This window comes from Chiloscyllium punctatum, chromosome 8 (genome assembly GCF_047496795.1).
Source record: "Chiloscyllium punctatum isolate Juve2018m chromosome 8, sChiPun1.3, whole genome shotgun sequence".
NCBI lineage: Eukaryota > Metazoa > Chordata > Chondrichthyes > Orectolobiformes > Hemiscylliidae > Chiloscyllium > Chiloscyllium punctatum.
This window is the reverse complement of record NC_092746.1, coordinates 122,630,141-122,651,904: the sequence shown is the minus strand read 5'-3', so window position 1 is coordinate 122,651,904 and position 21,764 is coordinate 122,630,141. Positions and strand designations below refer to the sequence as shown.

Sequence of the window (21,764 nt, the reverse complement as noted above, 5' to 3'; positions counted from 1 at the left end):
GTGGCCCATCCATTGTAAAATTGTCCTAATATTTGCTAATCAGCCTGTTCAGAGATATTGGTGCACTGGAACAGGTGGGACCTTAATTCAAGACTTTGGCTCAGAGGTAGGAACACTGCCACCATACCACAAGCACTCTAAACCTGACCTCTCAGTATAAAGCATCTCTGCTATTTGTTTGAGGTGATAATTGTTTTGAGTTGCTTATAAATATTGGTTCTGGTTCAGCAAGTTCTGTTATTTTTAATGTACAAAGGTTTGGGGAAAAAAATCCAATGCTGTTGGTACTAATGATTTCAATATAGTTTTCAGCCAAACCATGTTGCTGTGTTTGAGAGAATGTTTGGAACCAATCGATTAAGAGAAAGTGAGGACTGCACATGCTGGAGATCAGAGCTTAAAAATGTGTTGCTGGAAAAGCGCAGCAGGTCAGGCAGCATCAAAGGAGCAGGAGAATCGATGTTTCGGGCCTGAAGAAGGGCTTATGCCCGAAACGTTGATTCCCCTGTTCCTTGGATGCTGCCTGACCTGCTGCGCTTTTCCAGCAACACATTTTTAAGCACCAATCGATTAAGCTGACTGTGAAAGTATAACACTTAGTGATGAGTTGAGTGATAATGTCTGACCAAGTGCTGGTCTTCTCTCCCATGTTTGAAGTGAAGGGTGTTTTTATTTCTGTTGAGATGGCAGTTGCACCACCCTGTGCTCCTTCATTACTGCTCAGAAGAGAGTGAATGTAGTTGCTTATGTGACCAGCCATGTGTGCTTTTCAAAGCAGTGTGGAATCCCAGCAGACCCTGCTTGCTGCAGTTTCAGTTTGCAGATTCTTCCCTCCCCCTGCCACGTTTCCCTCCTTCAGCAGTGAACTGCTGCAGAACCCTGCCCGGTGATTATCTGATTTTGGTTTCTTACTGCGTTCCCTGTTCAGCGATTTCCCCCTCAATTGCTGCCTGGTTCTACATTTTCAGTCATGTGCTTTATGTTCTTCTCCTTTCAAGCTGCAGCATCTTTTGGAGAGATTTTTAAGTTTAAACAATAGGAACAGCAAGCAACACCTATGCATATTACAGTCAGTGTAGTACTATTGAGATGTAATCACTATTGTAATGGAGGAAAGCCAATGTGTGCACAGCAAGCTCCCAGAAATAATAATTCTGGGCAGCACGGTGGCACAGTGGTTAGCACTGCTGCCTCACAGCGCCAGAGACCCGGGTTCAATTCCAGCCTGGGGCGACTGACTGTGTGGAGTTTGCACGATCTCCCCGTGTCTGCGTGGGTTTCCTCTGGGTGCTCCGGTTTCATCCCACAGTCCAAAGATGTGCAGGTCAGGTGAATTGACCATGCTAAATTGTTAGGTAAGGGGTAAATGTCGGGGTATGGATGGGTTGCGCTTCGGCGGGTCGGTGTGGACTTGTTGGGCTGAAGGGCCTGTTTCCACACTGTAATCTAATCTAATCTAATCTAATAATGTGGCAACAACCAGTTTTTTTTTGGTAATGCAGTCTAATGTTGGCTGCTCTCCCAGTTATAAGATGCTCTGCAGAAATTTGCTAGAGATCCTTGGACAGCACCTTCCAACCCTCCAAAGGGCGAGAGATTTTTGGGAGCACCACCCTATGCAAGTTCTCCTCCAAGCCGCTCACCATCCTGACTTGGAACTATTTTGGCGTTCCTTGGGCGGCACGGTGGCACAGTGGTTAGCACTGCTGCCTCACAGCGGCAGAGACCCGGGTTCAATTCCCGCCTCAGGCGACTCTGTGTGGAGTTTGCATGTTCTCTCTGTGTCTGCGTGGATTTCCTCCGGGTGCTGTGGTTTCCTCCCACAGTCCAAAAATGTGCAGGCTAGGTGAATTGGCCAAGTTAAATTGCCCGTAGTGTTAGGTGAAGGGATAAATGTAGGGCAATGGGTTGCGCTTCGGCGGGTCGGTGTGGACTTGTTGGGCCGAAGGGCCTGTTTCCACACTGTAATGTAATCTTTCATTGTTACTGGGTCAAAATCCTGTGACTCTCTTCTTAACAACACTGTAGGTGTCCATACGCCACAGTGACTGCAGTGGTATCGGAGGGCTGCTTGCTACCATCATCTTCAATTAGAGATAGGGAATAAATGCTGATCTAGCCAATGTCACCCTCATTCTCTGAATAAATTTTATAAACTTGCCCAATTGCAATGTATGAGGTTAGACCATAAGAGAGAGGAACAGGGGTAGGCCATTTGGCCCCCGTGAGCCTGCTTAACCATTCAATCAGATCATGGCTGATCCAGTACTCGTCATGTTCACTTTCCTGCCCTTTCTCCATAACCTTTGATTCCCTGACTGAGCAAGAATCTATATATCTCAGTCTTAAATATACACATGGACTCCGCCTCCATAGCCCTCTGTGGCAAGTTCTAAAGACTCTCAAGCCTCAGTGAAGAAATTCCTCCTCATCTCAGTCTTAAAATGCTGTCCCTTTATTCTGAGGTGATACCCTTTAGCCCTAGACTCTCCCATGAGGGAAGTCATGATGTAGAGCTGCTGGTGTAAGACTGGGGTGTTAAAAAAACACAACACCAGGTTATAGTCCAACCTGGTGGAAGCACTAGCTTTCGGAGTGCTGCTCCTTCATTATGTGGTTGTCCAATCAGAGAAGAGAGTTCTTTTTCAGGTTGGCAATGTGTAACCACTATGACCCCACGGGGGTCTGTGCTGGATCACAACTGTTTACAGCACACATTAATGACTTGGACAATGGAAGCAAATCTACTACAACTAAATTTACAGAAAGCATACAAATAGGTGCAAAAGCAAGTTGCGAGATGGATATTAACAGTTGAGAGTATACTGATAGATTATGTGAGTGGGCAAAAGTTGGCAAATGGACTATAATGTGGGAAAATGTGAAGTTTGTTTTGAAGTGAGAACAAAAGAACTGAATATTGTTCTAATGGAGAGAAAGTGCAGAAAGCTGCATCACGAAGGCACTTGGGGGTACACTGTAACATCATGTCTCTGTGCTCCCAGTAAGGATGCACTGTAACATGATGTCTCTGTGCTCCCAGTTAGGATGCACTGTAACATGATGTCTCTGTGCTCCCAGTTAGGATGCACTGTTACATGATGTCTCTGTGCTCTCAGTTAGGATGCACTGTAACATCATGTCTCTGTGCTCCCAGTTAGGATGCATTGTAACATGATGTCTCTGTGCTCCCAGTTAGGATGCACTGTAACATGATGTCTCTGTGCTCCCAGTCATGATACACTATAACATCATACCTCTGTGCTCCCAGTCATGATACACTATAACATCATACCTCTGTGCTCCCAGTTAGGATGCACTGTAACATCATGTCTCTGTGCTCCCAGTTAGGATGCACTGTAACATCATGTCTCTGTGCTCCCAGTTAGGATGCACTGTAACATGATGTCTCTGTGCTCCCAGTTAGGATGCACTGTAACATCATGTCTCTGTGCTCCCAGTTAGGATGCTCTGTAACATCATGTCTCTGTGCTCCCAGTTAGGATGCACTGTAACATCATGTCTCTGTGTTGGGATATACTGTAGTATCAAGTCCTTTCTGTTAAGTATTTACAATGTACTGGTATGGTATGCTGTTATGGTGTGCTGAAGAATAATCATCTGTGTTCACCATTTGGATATTAAACACTCTTAACTGCAGCCTTGCCTGAAGGTCACTGCTACGTACCTGCACTGTATCAGGTATAAAGAGAAACTTGAAGGAAATTCATGTGATGTCTACATTGTGCATGTGACCTTGAAGCTCCTTGTCCCACCCTTCTGTCCAATTGTTCTCGTTTCCTATCTGTGCCCTGTGTACTTTAGACCTTAAGAATGATTTGCCCATTTCTTGTGTGCATGATGGCTGAATGTAAGTGTGGAGCTGTGGTTTAAACCAAGACCCTATCTAATCTTTTGGGTGTATGTAACAGATTGATTGCCCAGCACAGAAGCGCAGGAGAGTTCTCCTTGTTCCTGGCCAGGATTTAATCCTTATCACATTGCTAAAGCGCTTTATTTTATTGATCTTATTTCATTCTGCTATCTGTGGGAGCTTGCTATGTTCAAATTGACTGTTAAATTTTCTGCATTGTGACATATCAGAAATGAAAGTATTGAATTTAGCTGTCAAAACCTTTGGAATAGCCTGAGGCTGTAAAGGGTGCTGCAAAAATGCAGCTGCCTTTTTTATGGACAAAAACAGGCAGGTTTCCAGGATGCAGTAAAAATACAGCTTTTTGATGGAGTTATCATTGGCTAGGCCAGCATTTATTGCCCATACCTAATTACCCAGTGTGCAGTTAAGAGCCAACCACATAGCTGTGGGTCTGGAGTCACATGAGGCCAGACTGGGTAAGGATGGCAGCTTTCTTCCCTGAAGGACAGTAGTGAATCAGATGAGTTTTTCTGACATTTGATAACGGGTATCGCGATCATCGTTAGATCCTTAACTCCATGTTTTTATTATAGTCACATTCCATCATCTGCTGTGGTGGGATTGATCTCTGGTCTCCAGAATATTGCCTATATCTCTGGCCTCCAGAATATTGCCTGGATCTCTAGATTAATAGTCTGGCAATAATCTCACTCTGCCATCACCCTCTTGTTTTACTGTTACAGGGCTTCCCACTGCTGGAGAGAATAATTCATGATGTCATCTGATTCACATCATAGATTGGGCTCAGCAGTGACACAGGCCATTCAGCCCATTTTACAGGTGCTGGTCTTCTGAAGGGGCCGTTAACCTACTGCTACTGACCTGCCTTCTTCCCCAAGACTTGTTAAGGGATTTTTCCTCAGATAATAATTTAATTTTCATTGGAAGCTTCAATTGACTCTGCCTCCATTGCACACTCAGTGCACTCTAGATCCTCATCACAACTCCCAGTGCTTCCAAACTTTGTATCATCATGTGTTTGGAAATTGTGTCAAGGCACAAGGGTCTAATTCATTACATATTTATCATAAATAACAAGGGTCCCAACATTGGCTCCTGGATAGCTCCGTTACAAATCTTCCTTCAGCCTGGAAAAGCATCCATACATTGTACTCTGGTTTCTGTTACTCAATCAATTTCTTATTCATTTTGTTATTGTCCTTTTTATTCCAAGAACTCAGACTTTCTGTAAAGTCTGTTGTGGGGTATCCAGTGTCTTCTGGAAATCTCTCTACAGCACATCCTCAGGATTGACCTCATCAACCCTCTCTGTTCAAATGCCAATAAATTAATTAAGTATGGGTTGTTTTAACTTTATGCTGGAATTTCTCGATCAATCCAAATTTGTCCAAATGACTGTTGGTTTTTGTCCCAGTTATTGTTTCTAAACCTTTTCCTCTAACAGAATTTAAAATGGCTGCCCTATACTTGCTGGGTTTATCTTTACATTTTATTTAAAACAAGATGGGTAACATTTGCAGTTCTCCAATCCTTTGGCACCATCCTGAATCGAAAGATGAATGCACAGTTATGGCAGTGTCTCTGGGTTACTTAGTGTCACTTCTCTTGGTTACGTCTTATCTGGTCCTGGTATCTTATAAACTTTTAAGTGCAGGCATCCTATCCAATACCTCTGCTATTTCTATTTTAAATCTTTCAAGTGTTTGAACCATCTCCTCTGTCTCTATGCCCTGGGCAGTATTTTCTTGCTTGGTAAAGGCAGATGCGATGTATTCGTTCAATACCACTCTGTGCTTTGATCCCTCACTCCTGCAAATCTTTGCTATTTATCTGTGCCACCTCCATGTATATCACCTTGACCTCCGCTCTCCCCTGGCATATTGTTCTAAGTCTAGTTTGGACCTTGTCTTTTCTCAGAACCAAGCCATACAATAAAATGATCACTGTTCCCTTACTGATCTCCTTGGTCCATTTCATTCCCTCACTGTTGCTGGGTCAAAATCCCAGAACTCCCTAACTACAGCAATTCAAGAAGGCCCTCATTCAGGGGAATTAGGGATGGGCAATGAATGAATTTGAACAGATAGATTGAAAGAAACACTGGAGCTTTTTCTGAGGTATTTGCAATTTTCAGTCTCAGCTGTCTGTATAAAGTGATAACGTGGAGGTGACGGTGTTGGACTGGACTGGAGTGGATAAGGTCAGAAGAAGTCACATGACACCAGGTTATAATCCAACAGGTCTATTTGAAATCACAAGGTTTTGGAGCGCTGCCCTCTCTTCACCTGACGAAGGAACAATGCTCCGAAAGCTTGTGATTTCAAATAAACCTGGTGCTGTGTGACTTTTAACTTTGTATAAAGTGACATCATTTCTCTAGTTGTGTTGCTGAAATCGACACTGGTCTGACATGTTCTCACTCACTCTCTGTTGTTCCTTTCCAGGGTGAACTTGTTCGGAAACTTAAAGCAGAGAATTTTCCACAGGTGGATGTCGATAAAGCTGTGGCCGAGCTTAAAGCTCGGAAAAGGATCCTGGAGGCTAAGGTACAAACTACGATCTCTCCAGAACTAGAGGGCTTGGGTTTTGGGTGAGAGGGGAAAGATATAAAAGAGACCTAAGGGGCAACTTTTTCACACACAGGGTGGTACGTGTATGAAATGAGCTGCCAGAGGAAGTGGTGGAGGCAACATCTAAAAGGCATTTGGATGAATTTATGAATAGGAAGGGTTTGGTGGGATATGGGCCAAGTGCTGGCAGGTGGGACCAGAATGGGTTGGGATATCTGGTCGGCATGGACGGGTTGGACTGAAGGTTCTGTTTCCGTCCTGTACATCTCTCTGACTCTCTGACTCATTGGCCACAAATTTATTATAGCAATGGTTCTGTTCTTACCTTTCCAGCAACAGCCAGAAGAAATTTTGCAATGAATCTTTCCCATCATACTATCCTTCACTCTCGTATCTTATCTAATTGCAACTTTGGTAACTTCATCTGAACACACTGTACTGGGCTCCACTTGCATACTGATGCCATCTAGCCCTGTCTCTCCATCCCAACTCTTGATCTCTTCTTTGCCTCTCCTGTATCTCCATTCTATCTCTGTCTCTTCCCATCCTGAATAAGAAAGAAGAGCAGGAGTAGGCCATTTGGCCCATTGAACCTGCTACACCATTCAGTAATCTGACTGTGACCATAATTCCACTTTCCTGTCTGTCCCCATAACCCCATCTCCCTCATGGATCAGAAATCTGTTTAACTCAGCCTTGAGCATTTTCAATGACCCAGCCTCCATTATTGTTGGGGAGGAGAATTCAAAAGACTTATGACCCTCTGAGAGAAGAAATTGTTCCTTATCTGCATCTTAAGTGGGACACCCTTCAAGCTGTGCTGTTTAATTCTAGATTTCCTCACAGGGGGAAACCTCCTCTCTATCCTGAGAAGTGCCCTCAAAATCTATGTTTCAATAAGATTACTCCTCATTCTTCTGAACTCCAATGAGTAATCTCACAACCTGCTCAGTTTTTCCTCATAAAGCAAAAATTTTTATCACTGGAGTCAGTAAAGTTTCTCTGAACTGCCTCCAATGTAAGTATTAAAATGGAGACCAACGCTTTTGATGGATGAATTGCAGGCACATGGTGGCTCAGTGGTTAGCACTGCTGCCTCACAGGGACCCAGGTTCAATTCCAGCCTCGGGCGACTGTCTGTGTGGAGTTTGCACATTCTCCCCGTGCGTTTCCTTCAGGTGCTCCGGTTTTCTCCCACAATCCAGATATGTGCAGGTTAGGTGAATTGGTTATGTCTGATTGTCCATGGTGCGAGGTGCATTAGTCAGAGGGAAATGGGTCTGGGTGGGTTACTATTCGGAGGGTCGGTGTGGGCTTGTTGGGCCAAAGGACCTGTTTCCACACTGTAGGGAATCTAATCTAATCTAAAAATTAAATATTGGGAAAAATAAAGCAACTATCTTCCTTCTCCACTATAAATTTCATTTCCACTTGTACACTGTTCCTTGGCCACTATCTCCGTCTGACCAGCAACATCTGTCTATGGTGGCGAGATCTAATCCTGAATCAAGCTACTGATTGAATATTTGCTCTATCAGCAAGGCCACCTACATCCACCTTGACAACATTGTGTCCTCACTACTACCTCAGCTCCTCTGTGCTCCTGTCATTTCCCTACTCGGTTATAGACCTTGTGGTCCCTGTAACTTCAGCTCGTCTAAAACTCCTCACTCTAAGTCTCGTTCACCCATCATATCATTTTGTGTTCACTGACCTACATTGTCTCCCAGTTGAACAGTGGCTTAGAATTTTAGAATTCTGGTCAGAATGTGCAAACCCTCCAGAGCCTTGCCTACCCTCGCTCCTTAATCTCCTTCAACTCTCAGATCTCTGTATTCTCCCAGTTCTGGCCTTGTGCGTCTTCCACTTTATTCCCCTCGACAGTGGCAGTTATAATTTTAAGACCATGCATCATAAGCTGTGGAGTTCCTTTCCAAAATCTCTGCATCTCTATTCTCCTTCGAGAAATAGAATCCTGTGTCATTGATGGAACCTTTTGTCACCTATTAACTGTATTGACTTTGGTTTTGTCTTAGAGCTTGTGTACATGTCTGAGTGTTTCACCTTGCATGAGTCCAAGAGAAACGTATTGCGATTAGATTAGATTACATTACATTACAGTGTGGAAACAGGCCCTTCTGCCCAACAAATCCACACCGACCCGCCGAAGCGCAACCCACCCATACCCCTACATTTACCCCTTACCTAACACTATGGGCAATTTAGCATGGCCAGTTCACCTGAGCTGCACATCTTTGGACTGTGGGAGGAAACCGGAGCGTCCAGAGGAAACCCACGCAGACACAGGGAGAACGTGCAAACTCCACACAGTCAGTCGCCTGAGGTTGGAATTGAACCCGGGTCAGGAATTCTTTTGTTTCACGTAGAAATCATTTTGCTGTGTATCCTTCTCCCCACAGGAGCTGGCTCTGCAGCCAAAGGATGACATAGTTGACCGAACAAAAATGGAGGATACCCTAAAGAGGAGGTTTTTCTATGATCAAGCTTTTGCGATATATGGAGGTAGGAGGAGGACCAGTCCCTGAATATGTGGTCATTTGTATTAAAGTATATAATTAGTAGAGAGTCAGACACCAGCTGATGCATAAGGTCTGTCTATGGTGACAAGAGATGCCCCTCTTCCATCACCAGTTTGCTGCCACACAGTTGCCTGGGGAATAAAATTCTCTCTAGGGCAGCAGACACATTGGAACACCACCACTTGCAAGTTTCCCTCCATGCCTCCCCAATATCCTGACTGGGAGCAATAACTCTATTCCTTTGTTACTGCTGGGTCAACTCCTGGAACTCCCTCTCTAAGAGCATTGTGGGTGTCCTATTTCCCAAAGGCTGCAGCTCCACCACCTTCTCAAAGGCACTGACAACCCATGAACAGAGCAGAGGTGATTGAGGAAGGCAAGGAAATATGTAGAAGTGAAGCAGCAATTTAGCTGAGCACAGTTCTGCTTTAATGTTGCAAGTCACAAAGTTGGTTGATATCAGAATTGTGTCTGCTTGTTACCTATCCCCAGCAGCTTTGGCTGTATAAAGAGATTGATGAAGGAGTACTGGCTTCCTTTCTTAGATGGGTATCAATGGACCATTTTGATTCATCCTTTTAGCTGCCTCCTTGGTCCTGACCCAGGGTTTAACAAATGAGCTTTTAATATTTCAGTTTCAATATGACACAGTGGAATCGAAGTTGGGGAGTACTGGTAGCTGACTCTAAAAAATAATATCCTGGGGTGCAGGCATCTTTGGCAGGCTTGTCTTTTTTTTCCCCCATTCCCTAATTGCCTTGATATAATGGAGCAGGTTGCCTTTGAAGGGGAGTTGAGACTCAACCATATTGTGGGTCATTTTCCTTCTTTTATAAATGATGTGACTGAACAAGTTTTGTTTTTAACAGGAGCTTGAAACAACTTTACGACTTTTATTGAGACTCTAGCTCCAGACATTTTGAAAAATGGAATTAAAATTCCCAAATTTTTGCTGTGGAGTTTGAACTTCCGTTCTCTGGATTATTAATGCAAGACTCTGGTCCAGTAATGTGATCACTAAACAGCTGTATTTGTCCAGTGATTATACCCATTGAGGGGGCTGAGATAGGAGCGGTCTGTGAGAGCCTCAGTTAGGCAGATGATGAATGAAGACGGTGTGGGTGAGGGGTGAATTTGCATCCTGTATGTGTATGTAAGGTCTTATTGTACTTTGGAACAGGTGTGAGTGGCCTGTATGACTTTGGTCCTGTCGGCTGTGCTCTGAAGAACAACATCCTGCAGATCTGGCGGCAACATTTCATCCAGGAGGAGCAGATTCTGGAGATTGACTGCACGATGCTGACTCCTGAACCTGTCCTGAAGTAAGTAGAATTATGCAATGACTGCAACACAGAAAGGAGACCATCCAATCTGTTGGGTCAGTGCTGGATCTCCGTAAAGGCACCTCAGATAGTCCCACACTCTGTCTTTTCCTCTCACCTTTGCAAATTTTTCATCTTCCGATCATAATCCAATTCCTTTTTGAAAACTGTGGTCAAAGGTGCCTCCAACCACACACACTCGGGCAGTGCATTCCAGACCTTAACTGTTTGGTCTGTGAAAATGTTTTATCTCATGTCACCATTGCTTTGTTGGTCCATCGTTTTAAATCTGAGGCATCTGGTTTTCTGTACTAATACCAGTGGGAACAATATCTCCCCATCTGCTCTGTCCAGACCTCATATGATTTTGAACACCTGGATTCTCTTCTCAACCTTCTGCTCTTCAATGTCATTAATGATTGGAGAACAAAAGGGATGATGCTGCAAAGAAAGAGGGAGTGATAATGGAACAACTTGAGAAACCAGCTCGGACCGGAGGAGCTGTTGGTGACAACTTGTAACATTAACATTATCACTAACGTATCCCCTTAATGGCATGAATAATCCAGAGCTCCAGTCTAATTTTCTGAGGACGCAGGTTCAACTCTCACTTAGGGAGCTGAGGGTGTTCTAATTCACTTAATCCAAATGAAAATGAGCAGCTTGTATTCATATGCAGCACAATCTGGGTAATATCCTTAAGGCAAGGACCATCTCAAACAAGAAATAATCTAAACATTTCCCCATGATGTTCAACGGCATTGTCATCATTGAATATTCCACTTTACCTGCCAGATCTTCTTCAAGTGGTACACCATCCTGATGTGGAAATGTATTGTTGTTCCTTCAGTGTCACTGGATCAGAATCCTGAACCTCCCTATCAGCATTATGGTCATATGAACTGCAGCAGTTCAAGGAGGCAGCTCATCATCATCATCATCTTAAGGGCAATTAGGGATGGGCAATAAACACTGCTGGTTTAGCCAGCAGCTTCCACATCCTATGAACGATTTTTTTTTAGAAACCTCTAGAATTTGAGAGCTAATCTCACAAATGGTGACTGTGAGACAATCATCAGTTGTGATAAAAACACATTTGGTTCATTGCCCTTACCTGGTCTAGGCTTAACATGTGACTCGACCGGACAATGTGGTTGACTCTTAACTACCCTCTGAGATGGGGTGAGAAAGCCACTCCACTCAACAATGGAGTAACAAATGCTGGCCTGGCCGGCAGCATCAATATCCCATCAAAGAGTGAAAAAAAAAGCCTTCGTGTTGTCTTTGAGGACCCATGTCAAGGGCTTGCTGATCCACTCTGGGGGACTGGGTAGGTGTAGTCTGAGCCAACCACACACTCGGTCCTTGTTGTCGGTATCTGGATGAGAAATGGGCATCATCTTCCTTCTCTGAAGCTACAGTGGATGTTGATGGCATGACGTTTTGGATTCACCTCAACAATTAGTGAGCAGCCAAAGACAGTGAAGATATTATCTTAAAATAATCTTTCTCCCTGAATAATTTCTCAGATGATCTAGCTGACAAAGCAGTTGAATAATAATCTCTCCGTTGTGGAGATCAACCTCTGAGGATTGGAGTTTGATCTTAGGGACTGTTCTCAGATGGTTAAAACTTTGTTTGGGTTTTCTTGTATGCTTCTGTGCTTCTCCCAAGTGCTGTTTGTGCACCTTAGCCATTTCCGCAGAGCTCCCTACCTCCAATTGACAATCTCTGCCTCGGTTTTAGACAGTTCTGCGCTCAACCAGTTAATATCTGAATCACCCAGATAGTGAGTGGGAGGTATTTTGGACTTGTTTTATTTAATTAGATTCTTTTGTTGGCATTGACAGAGTGAGCAGAGGGTTGCCTTTAGCCCACTGCTGTCGAGAGGACAGTTTCATTGTGAGGCTGGGAAGATCAGTCAATTTTGTGACCTGAGCTTTCTGCTGCTGAGCTTTGGTGATCTATGTTGCAGAACATCTGGACATGTGGATAAGTTTGCTGACTACATGGTGAAGGATGTGAAGAATGGGGAATGTTTCCGTGCTGATCATCTGTTGAAAGGTAACAGTTTCCATTTGGACTGAGGGCTGGTAATTCAGTGAACGCTCTGTATGGTTGGGGAACTGACCCACCTTACCATGTGTTAAAGTGCATTTTCCCTGCGAGGTTTTTTAACCTACCTGTTCAGGGACATAAGGACACAAATCTGGAGCAGGTGGGACTTGAACCTGGGTCTTCTGGCTCAGAGGCAAGGTCGTTACCACTGCACCGCAAGAGCCTATTTGATGCCCTGGATGACTCTGCTGACAGTCGGTAGCATTTTTGCCGATTCAGTTCGTTTTGACCCTGAACGATACAGACCAGAAGGAGGCCATTTGGTCCATCTTGTCTGTGCTGATTTCTGGCTAAAGCAGTCTATTCTTTCCCGTACCTTCTCCGTTCACCAGTCTCTTAACGTCACCTTGCCCCAGCAGTCAGTGATTTTCCGTCTCCCTGAAGTGTCTGCCTCTACTTGTCCTTCCAAAGACTCAATCTTATCTTCTTCTCCATTTCTCACCACCACCACCACCAACCACATCCATCTCCCCCCAAAGGAGAAGCCATTGTGTACTGGTACCTTGCTGTATGATGAACAGACTCCATGAATGCATTGTGCTGTTGATGTACCATTGAGAGAAGACAGGGAAATTATTTGTATCATTCATTGGCAGCAGGTTTCTGTGCAATGGTGCTAGCCTGTCAGGTCTTGATGCAGCAAAACTAAGCTACGTGACATTACCTCCACCAGTTTGGCAATCTTGAATCGTTTTCCATTTTTATAGCTCACCTGCAGAAACTGATGTCCGACAAGAAGTGCTCAGCAGAGAAGAAAGCCGAGATGGAAAATGTCATCACTCAGGTATGAGAATCTGTTTCACTTGTCTGTTTTAGCCCATCTACCCCTTGTTTTCTCACAAAGGGAGTTGTCCATTCCTGTTCATCCCAAGTCTACTGATATACAATGAGTAAAAACTGAAAGAACTCCAGATACTGTAAATCAGGAACAAAAACAGAAGTTGCCAGAAAAACTCAGCAGCATCTATGAAGAAAGATCAGAACGTTTCGGGCCCAGTGACCCTTCCTCAGAACACTGAGTGTGCACTGAGTGCTGTGTTTCCATGATCAGCTTGATCATTGCAGCTGGTATTGAAGCGTTGCTTTCATGCGTTTCTTTTGTTTCTCCCATTCTGCCTTTGGTTTTCCTCCATATATTTGTTTTGAGGGTTGCGCTTTCACTGGGGTGCAGTTCACCATGTGCTGTTGATTTATTGAATACCAGAGCACTGATGGAAGAGAAACAGGGTGGTCTTCCTTTGCCATAGGAACAGGAGGAGGCATTCAGCCTGTTTGGAACTGTAGTGCCTTTCAGCTAGATAATGCCCAGTCTGTGATTTCATATCCCTTAATGCCCTTGCCCAACAAAAAGACATTGATTTCCCATTGCCACCGCTTCTAGGTCGCAGTGATTTTCGGATTCTCGCTATATTCTGCAGGTTCTGGCCAAGATTACTGTACCACCCAAATAAGCAGCGTAAAGAAACAATAATCAAATTTGTTTCTTTTTCTCATTAGCTGGATAATTACAGCCAACAGGAGTTAACGGATCTCTTTGTGAAATATAATGTCAAGTCTCCAGTCACGGGGAATGATTTGTCTCCACCTATCTCCTTCAATCTGATGTTCCAGACATCCATCGGACCAGGAGGGAACATGCCAGGGTAAGAAGAGGTGATTAGTATAGATGTATTTAAGGGGAGGCTAGACTAGCACATTGGGGAGGATGTTGAATAGAGGGTTACATTGAGGGATATCGATCAGGAAGAGGCATAAGTACTAACATGGAATGGTTGCCACATATCCTTTAGAATCCTCTGTTGTATATTAACCACTGTGTACAGTATTTTCCAACATATTACCCACAGTGTACAATGTAAGGACTGAACATTCCTGTACAATACCCAAAACAGTGTAAGGGCTGTACACACTAATATGCTCATTATAAAGACTTCACAATACCTACTGTATGTATTGTAAGGACCATACATTCAAATATACCCAGTCTACACAGTGTAAGGTCGGTATTTGTCAATATAATATTCAATGTACAGTTTGACTGTATAGCTGCTGTACATAGTATACACCTCTACATAGTGTAAGGACTGTATACCCATATACAGTATAAGGACTATACTGTCAGTGTATTGCGTAAGAACTGTACATCCTCTATGTGTAGTCTAACAACTGTATCCTCTAGAGTCATAGTCATAGAGTCATATACAATGAAAATAGACCCTTGGTTCGACTTGTCCATGCCAACTAAGTTTCCCAAACTTAACTAGCCCCACTTGCCTACGCTTGGCCCATATCTGTCTGAACCTTTCCTATTCCTGTCTCCGTCCAAATGTATTTTCAATGTTGTAACTGTACCTGCCTCTACCACTACCTCTGGCTGTTCATCATGTGAAAATGTTGCCTCTCCGGTCCCTTTTAAATCTTTCTCCTGTCATCTTAAAAATATCCACCATAGTTTTGACCACCACCACCACAACCATGCACAAGGGTAAAGACAATAGACAATAGGTGCAGGATAGGCCATTCTGCCCTTCGAGCCTGCACCACCATTCAATATGATCATGGCTGATCATCCTTAATCAGTATCCTGTTCCTGCCTTATCTCCATAACCCTTGATTCCACTATCCTTGAGAGCTCTATCCAACTCTTTCTTAAATGAATCCAGAGACTGGGCCTCCACTGTCTTCTGGGGCAGAGCATTCCACACAGCCACCACTCTCTGGGTGAAGAAGTTTCTCCTCAGCTCTGTCCTAAATGGTCTACCCCGTATTTTTAAGCTGTGTCCTCTGGTTTGGCACTCGCCCATCGGCGGAAACATGTTTCCTGCCTCCAGAGTGTCCAATCCTTTAATAATCTTGTATGTCTCAATCATATCCCCTCTCAGTCTTCTAAACTCAAGGGTATACAAGCCCAGTCCCTCTAGTCTTTCAGTGTAAGGTAATCCCGCCATTCCAGGAATTGACCTCGTGAACCTACGCTGCACTCCCTCAATAGCCAGAATGTCTTTCCTCAAATTTGGAGACCAGAACTGCACACAGTACACCAGGTGTGGTCTCACCAGGGCCCTGTACAGACTCACCAGACCTTTGCTATTCATCTTGTCTATGCTTCTCATGATCTTATAAAGCTGTATTAAGCTTGCCTCCTCAACCTCCTACCCTCCAGTGAAAAGATAAGTCCTAGCCTATCCAGCCTTTCCTTATAATTCAAACCCTCTAGTCCCAGTAACATCCTTATAAATGTTTCCAGAACTCTGTCCAATTCAATGATATCCTTCATATAGCAGGGTGACCAGAACTGTACACAGTACTCCAAAAGTGGCCTCACCAACGACCTGTACAACCTCAACATGACGTCCCAACTCGTGTACTCGGTGGTTTAAGCAATAAAGGCAAGTTTGTGAAACACATTCTTAACCACCCTGCAGCCCAAATCTCAATGATTTATGCACCTGAACTCCAAGGTCTCTCTATTCAATGCACTTTCCAAGGTCCTACCATTAATTGTACAAGTCCTGCCCTTGTTCATTTTACCAAAATGCAATACCTTGCATTTATTAAACTAAACTCCATCTTCCACTTCTCAGCCCATTGATTCAATTGATTAAGATCCTTTTGTAATCTTAGGTAACCTGCTTCACTGTCGACTATATGACCAATTTTGGTGTCATCTGTAATGTCTCCAAAAACCTCATCCAAATCATTTACATAAATGACAAACAGCAGCGGACCCAGTACCAGTGCCTGCAGAACACCACTGGTCACAGGCCTCCAGTCTGAAAAAACAATCCTCCATTACCATCCTCTATCTTCTAGCATCGAGCCAATTTTGTATCCAATTGACAATCTCTCCCTGAATCCCATGTGATCTAACTTTTCTGCATGGTGAACGGATTAGTACTTTGTTAAAGGCTTTACAAAGTCCATGTGAACAGTGTCTACCACTGTGCCCTCATCTATCTTTTTGGTTACATCCTCAAACTCAAGTTTGTGAGACATGATTTCCCACACACAAAGCCAGGCTAACTATCCCTAATCCTTCCTTGCCTCTCCAAATGCATGCAAATCCTATTTCCCAGAATTTTCTCCAACAACGTACCCACCACTGATTTCAGACTCTCAGGTCTGTAGTTCCCACGCTTCTCCTTACAGCCTTTCTTAAGTAAAAGCACAACATTAGCTACTTTCCAGTCCTCTGGCACCTCACCTGTGCCTGTGAATGATACAAATATCCCTGCTAGGGACCCCACAATTTCTTCCCTAACTTCCCACAATGTCCGGGATACACTCGATCAGGTCCCAGAGATTTATTCACCTTTGTTTTTTAAGACTTCCAGCACTTCCTGTTCTGTACTGTGGACTGTTTTCAAGACATTACTATTTATTTCCCAGTGTTCCCTAGCCTCCATGTCTTTCTTTCTCTATATGTCGCATTAAGGACTACACACTCTGTATATGAAGTGTAAGGACTACACACCAATAGAACTATAAGGACCGTACATTCAAACCAAATGCCCACAGTGCAGCGTAAGGTCTAACCTATCTAGTATACACTGCGTGTGGCCTGTATATCCCAATATAACTCCCACTACTTGAAATGTTAGGGCTGTATTCTACCCACTGCATACACTGTTAGAACGGAATGTTTGTATATAGTGCTCACTGTGTGCTGTGTAAGAATTGTACAACCACCTACAGTCTATTGGAGATGATTAAATGTATTCACATCCAAACATTGAAACAGAAGCTGGAGAGGGGTGAGGTAGGAACATTTCAGCCAATCTGTCTGCATGGTTCAACGCGGTTTCATTTAGTGGAGTTGTCATGTAGAGACTGATTTTTAAACTGCCCCAGCTTTTTATTTTCAGGTACCTCAGACCAGAAACAGCCCAGGGAATCTTCCTGAACTTTAAACGGCTGCTGGAGTTTAACCAGGGAAAGCTTCCCTTTGCTGCTGCACAGATAGGAAATTCATTTCGGAATGAGATTTCTCCACGATCAGGGCTCATCCGTGTCAGGTAAGGGCTCCGTCTCTAGTTCTTGTTATTGTTTTGCGAGCTAATTCTCTTCTCGTGCTGTCTCTTGCTTATTCTCTCTCTCTCTCTCTCTCTCTCACACACATCTGTTATTTCATTGGGATTTGAGTTAAGTGTTTGATTCTAGTCTTGGTTGTTCGGTAGCTTGGGGCAGCTATCGCTGTCATGGAGCGAAACAGTTTATTTATCTTTCCTCCCTTTATGTTACTCCTCAAGAGTTGTTGTCATCTCAGTGAAAGGACAAGGTTAGAAACATCAGAGTATGCCAGTACTGAGCCTACGCCAGACTGCGATAGACAACCCTGCTCTGATATAAAAGCTGATTAGATTGAGGCTTTTCGGATTTTGAAAGGAATTGATTGCTAATTGCATGAATTAAGTTGAAGTATGTTCAGGTGGATGGTGTTCATTAGATGATTACTTATCGAGAGACACTTGAGATGGCCGTAAATAATTGAGTGAGTAGCTGTATATTGTAAGGTTCCACTTGATTAAAAAAAGCCCAAAAACTGAGTGAAGATTGACTTCTGATCTCTTTGTGCACCAACTGTCAGTAATCTAACATTGATTTGTGTTGGATACAGCGAGGCAATGGCCTAATGGTATTGTTAATCCAGCACCACAGATGGTGGATTTTGAATTCAAAAAAATCTGGCAGAGTATAATGATGATTGTTCGAAACATGGAACGTGGTTCACTTGTGTCCTTTAGGGAAGGAAACTGCCGTCCTTACCTGGTCTGGCCTACACGTGACTCCAAACCCACAGCAATGGGGTTGACTCTCAACTGCTCTCTGGCCAATTAGGGATGGGCAATAAATGCTGATCTAGCTAGTGCCATCCATATCCTTTTTAAAAAAGGGAATTGTGTGCTCGGGTCAAAGAGCCATAAGAGCCAGGCCGCATTGCAAAGGAGTTGGAAAGAACTTTTTGCAAAGTAAGGAGATCTATTCCATTAAAAAACCATTGTTATTCATTGAATTAACATGTTAGAGCCTCTTTAACTTGATCGATTATTTTTCTTGTCATAGTATGAAATAACGTAGAGGCAAGGCAGATAGAGATAGAACGGACGGCTTTATTTCTGACACATTTAAAGTTGTCATATTTGTTGATCTAAGTCATGGCAGAGATTGAAGGGGATTTAGACAGACTAGGTGAAGGTGCAGGAACACGGCAGATGGAATATGTTGGGGATAAGTTTGAAGCTATATCCTTCAGGAGAAAGAAACACAAAGGTAACTGGTGAGAGCCTGGGAAGTGTTGCAATCCAAAGGGACCTCCGGTGTTTCTGAGTCAGGTGCAGCAAGCAATGAAGAAGCTAAATGCTCTGTTGACCTTCAATGCAAGGGGATTTGAGTACAGAAGGAAAATGCCTTCTTACAGTTAAATAGAGCCTTAATGAGACCACACCTGGAATGGTGTGTCCAGTTGTGGTTTCCTTAACTAGGGAGGGATATACTTGCTATAGGGGCGGTGTAACAGATCAATCCCTGGGATGGTGGGGTTGTCCTATAAGGACAGGATGAGGAACCTGGATCTTTATTCTCCAGAGCATCAAAAAATGAGAGATAATTAAGTTAAAACTTCACATTCTTGGGAATGACAGGATGTTTTCTTTTGGGTGGGTGTCTAGAAGCATGGGACAAGATCTCAGGATAATGGGCAGGTCATTTCAGACTGACGCTGTGGAGGAACTTCTTCAACTGAAGCTCTCAATGTGATGCAGCTGCGGAAGCTCGATCATTGAGCACATTCATGATCTAAATCAACCGATTCTGGGTGACTGATGGCATTAAGAGATATGTGGGAAGGCAGTGTCACTGGACTAGAGATATGCAAACTAACGTCCTGGAGACCTGGGTCAGAATCTCAGTGCTGCAGATGGTGTTATTAGAATGTAACGGAAGCAGATGAGGTAGCGGGTCAGCCATGATCTAAGAATGGTGGGAGCAGGCTCAATGGGCTGATTGGCCTACCCCAGGTCAGATACACACCATCTGTTACACTATTGAGCAGTGAAGCATGTTCATGGGGCTGAATGAACTCTGCATGTTCCTGTGGTCAGTCTGTGCTTTCCTGTGAAAACCTGTGGTAAAACAACTATCGGAACAATAGGCTGTTCATCCTTTCGATCACAGCATGACTTCTCCACGCCTTTATTCTGATCTTCCTGTGAAATGGTCTCTGCTTGATGATAGAAGACACTTATTGAATGGTCTTCCTAAAGAGCCCATTATCTAATTGAATGGTGAAGTAATCTCAAGGGGCTGAATGGCCCACGTCTGTTTCTGTGTCTTAGGGGAGCCAAACTGTTATGGTTACAACACCCCACCAAGCACCAGTTGTGAAATTAACCTCAGAAACCTGGTGATTTATCAGGTACCCCTGCTTTTCATTTTTTTGTTGATGGAATATGGTTCCACTGGCTAGACCAGTGTTTATTGCCCATCCCTAATTGCCCTTGAAGGTGCTGGTATGTTGTCTTCTTGAACTACTGCAGTCATTCGAGTGCTGTTCCAGAGGGAATTCCAATACTTGTAACTCAGCAACACTAAAGGAACAGCGATTTATTTCCAAGTCAGGATAGTGAGTGGCACGGAGGGGAGTTGTGGGGGTGGTGTTCCCATGTATCTGCTGTCCTCGTCCTTCTAGATAGAAGTGGTCATGAGTTTGGAAGGTGCTGTGGAAGCAAATGCGTTAGGCTCATGAATGGTTTTGAGGGGAGGGAGGCTGTGATAGCCTGTCCAAGACTGAGCTACAGCACTTCATGAGCAGAGGAACAGATAGTACTGACACAAAGGATGAGAAATTCTGTGTTGTGACTCTAACAATCCTTCTTGCTATTCAGAGAATTCACGATGGCAGAAATTGAGCATTTTGTGGATCCCAATGAGAAGACCCACCCTAAGTTTGAAGCTGTGGCAGATTTACAGATCCTGCTGTACTCCAGCCAAGCTCAGACTAGCGGGCAGTCAGCACAGACTATGCGACTCGGCGATGCTGTTGAACAGGTACCACTCTTGTCTGCATGAATGTGAAAGCAGGTCTGACTTACACCTGCTCTGTTCTGGTCTGGGTCCTGAAACAGGAACACTAGGTTATTGGTTGAGATTATCACCAGCCCTGGATCCAGCAGATTTGGAAAGGTGGGGAATGGTTTCGTTTCACTAACGTCAATTGATGGATTGGGAATTTGATCTTTTCCAGTCACAAGTTGATTGGTAGAATGGACAGAGGGAGCTGATAGATATGGTGGAATTGCTGAGAAACTGTCAGGGCAGCAGGGTGAAGATCTGGGAACATTGTACAGGTGTTGGGAAGAAGTGGGGTTTGTATTCCGGATTTATTGCACGGGGAAGCCCCTGGACTTGGTCACTCTGTCTCTTGCTACCTGCTAACCTTGTCTCCTGTTGCAGCGCATCATCAATAACTCGGTGCTGGGTTACTTCATCGGACGGATTTATCTCTTCCTGCTGAAGGTGGGTGTGTCGGCTGGGAAGCTGCGTTTCCGGCAGCACATGGACAATGAGATGGCGCACTACGCCTGTGACTGCTGGGATGCTGAGGCCAAAACCTCTTATGTAAGTGTAGCTCTTGTCGTTTGGTGTGTGTGTGTGTGTAGTGTGTGTATGACGAAAGATGTTTTGTTCCATACTGCAGTCTGCATTAAAGAAATTCCCCATCACCGTATCACTCTGTGTCGGTGAAACAGTTCGGTTTGTTTTTATCTGGGCTGCCGTCTTCCCCCTGCAGGCTCACCCTTTTTGCTGGCTGCATGGATCACAAATGCCTGAGTCAGTCAGGACAGCTGCTTTCACCAACCTCGATATCAAACCAAATGGGCCGAGGGACGGGTGAGCAGACTAGTCTATGACACTTCCTTCCCCACATTAACCCTTAGTGGTTTGAGAAGTACTCGAGCTTAGCCATGACCCCTCTGCATGGTGTTCCCCAGGGGAAGAGGTTGCTGAGCTAGGCTTGATCCACACGGAACCTGTCCTTTGTAACTTCAACCACGTTAACTGCAGTTAACTTTCCTCACATTCCCTCCTTCCCCAGTGAGCACAGAAACCACATGGTGATAGCAGTTCAATCTTACAAGACACATCAATAGTTTGATTTTTGGGTAAATTACTTGAGGGATGGGGAGTACGAGTTAGTAAATGTAGTAAAATTCAGCTCCGTCATCGTCTGAGTGAATGGTTATACAGACTCTGACACACTCCTTCCCATCCCCATGACAGCTGGTGCTATGGGTCAAAACCATAATTTAATTGGGAC

General features: G+C 44.1%; 1 protein-coding gene across 2 annotated transcripts in view; it reads left to right on the top strand.

Annotated features, from left to right (window-relative positions):
• gars1 (glycyl-tRNA synthetase 1) overlaps window positions 1–21,764 on the top strand; it is a 42,039-nt gene that overhangs the window by 1,892 nt on the left and 18,383 nt on the right. For both annotated transcript variants that reach the window (XM_072576382.1, XM_072576381.1), the window contains exons 2-10: window positions 6,343–6,444; window positions 8,889–8,991; window positions 10,189–10,330; window positions 12,306–12,394; window positions 13,156–13,232; window positions 13,946–14,091; window positions 17,314–17,463; window positions 20,332–20,494; window positions 20,900–21,064. In XM_072576382.1, coding sequence (XP_072432483.1) covers window positions 6,343–6,444; window positions 8,889–8,991; window positions 10,189–10,330; window positions 12,306–12,394; window positions 13,156–13,232; window positions 13,946–14,091; window positions 17,314–17,463; window positions 20,332–20,494; window positions 20,900–21,064 — 1,137 coding nt within the window. The remainder of the gene's footprint in view (window positions 1–6,342; window positions 6,445–8,888; window positions 8,992–10,188; window positions 10,331–12,305; window positions 12,395–13,155; window positions 13,233–13,945; window positions 14,092–17,313; window positions 17,464–20,331; window positions 20,495–20,899; window positions 21,065–21,764) is intronic.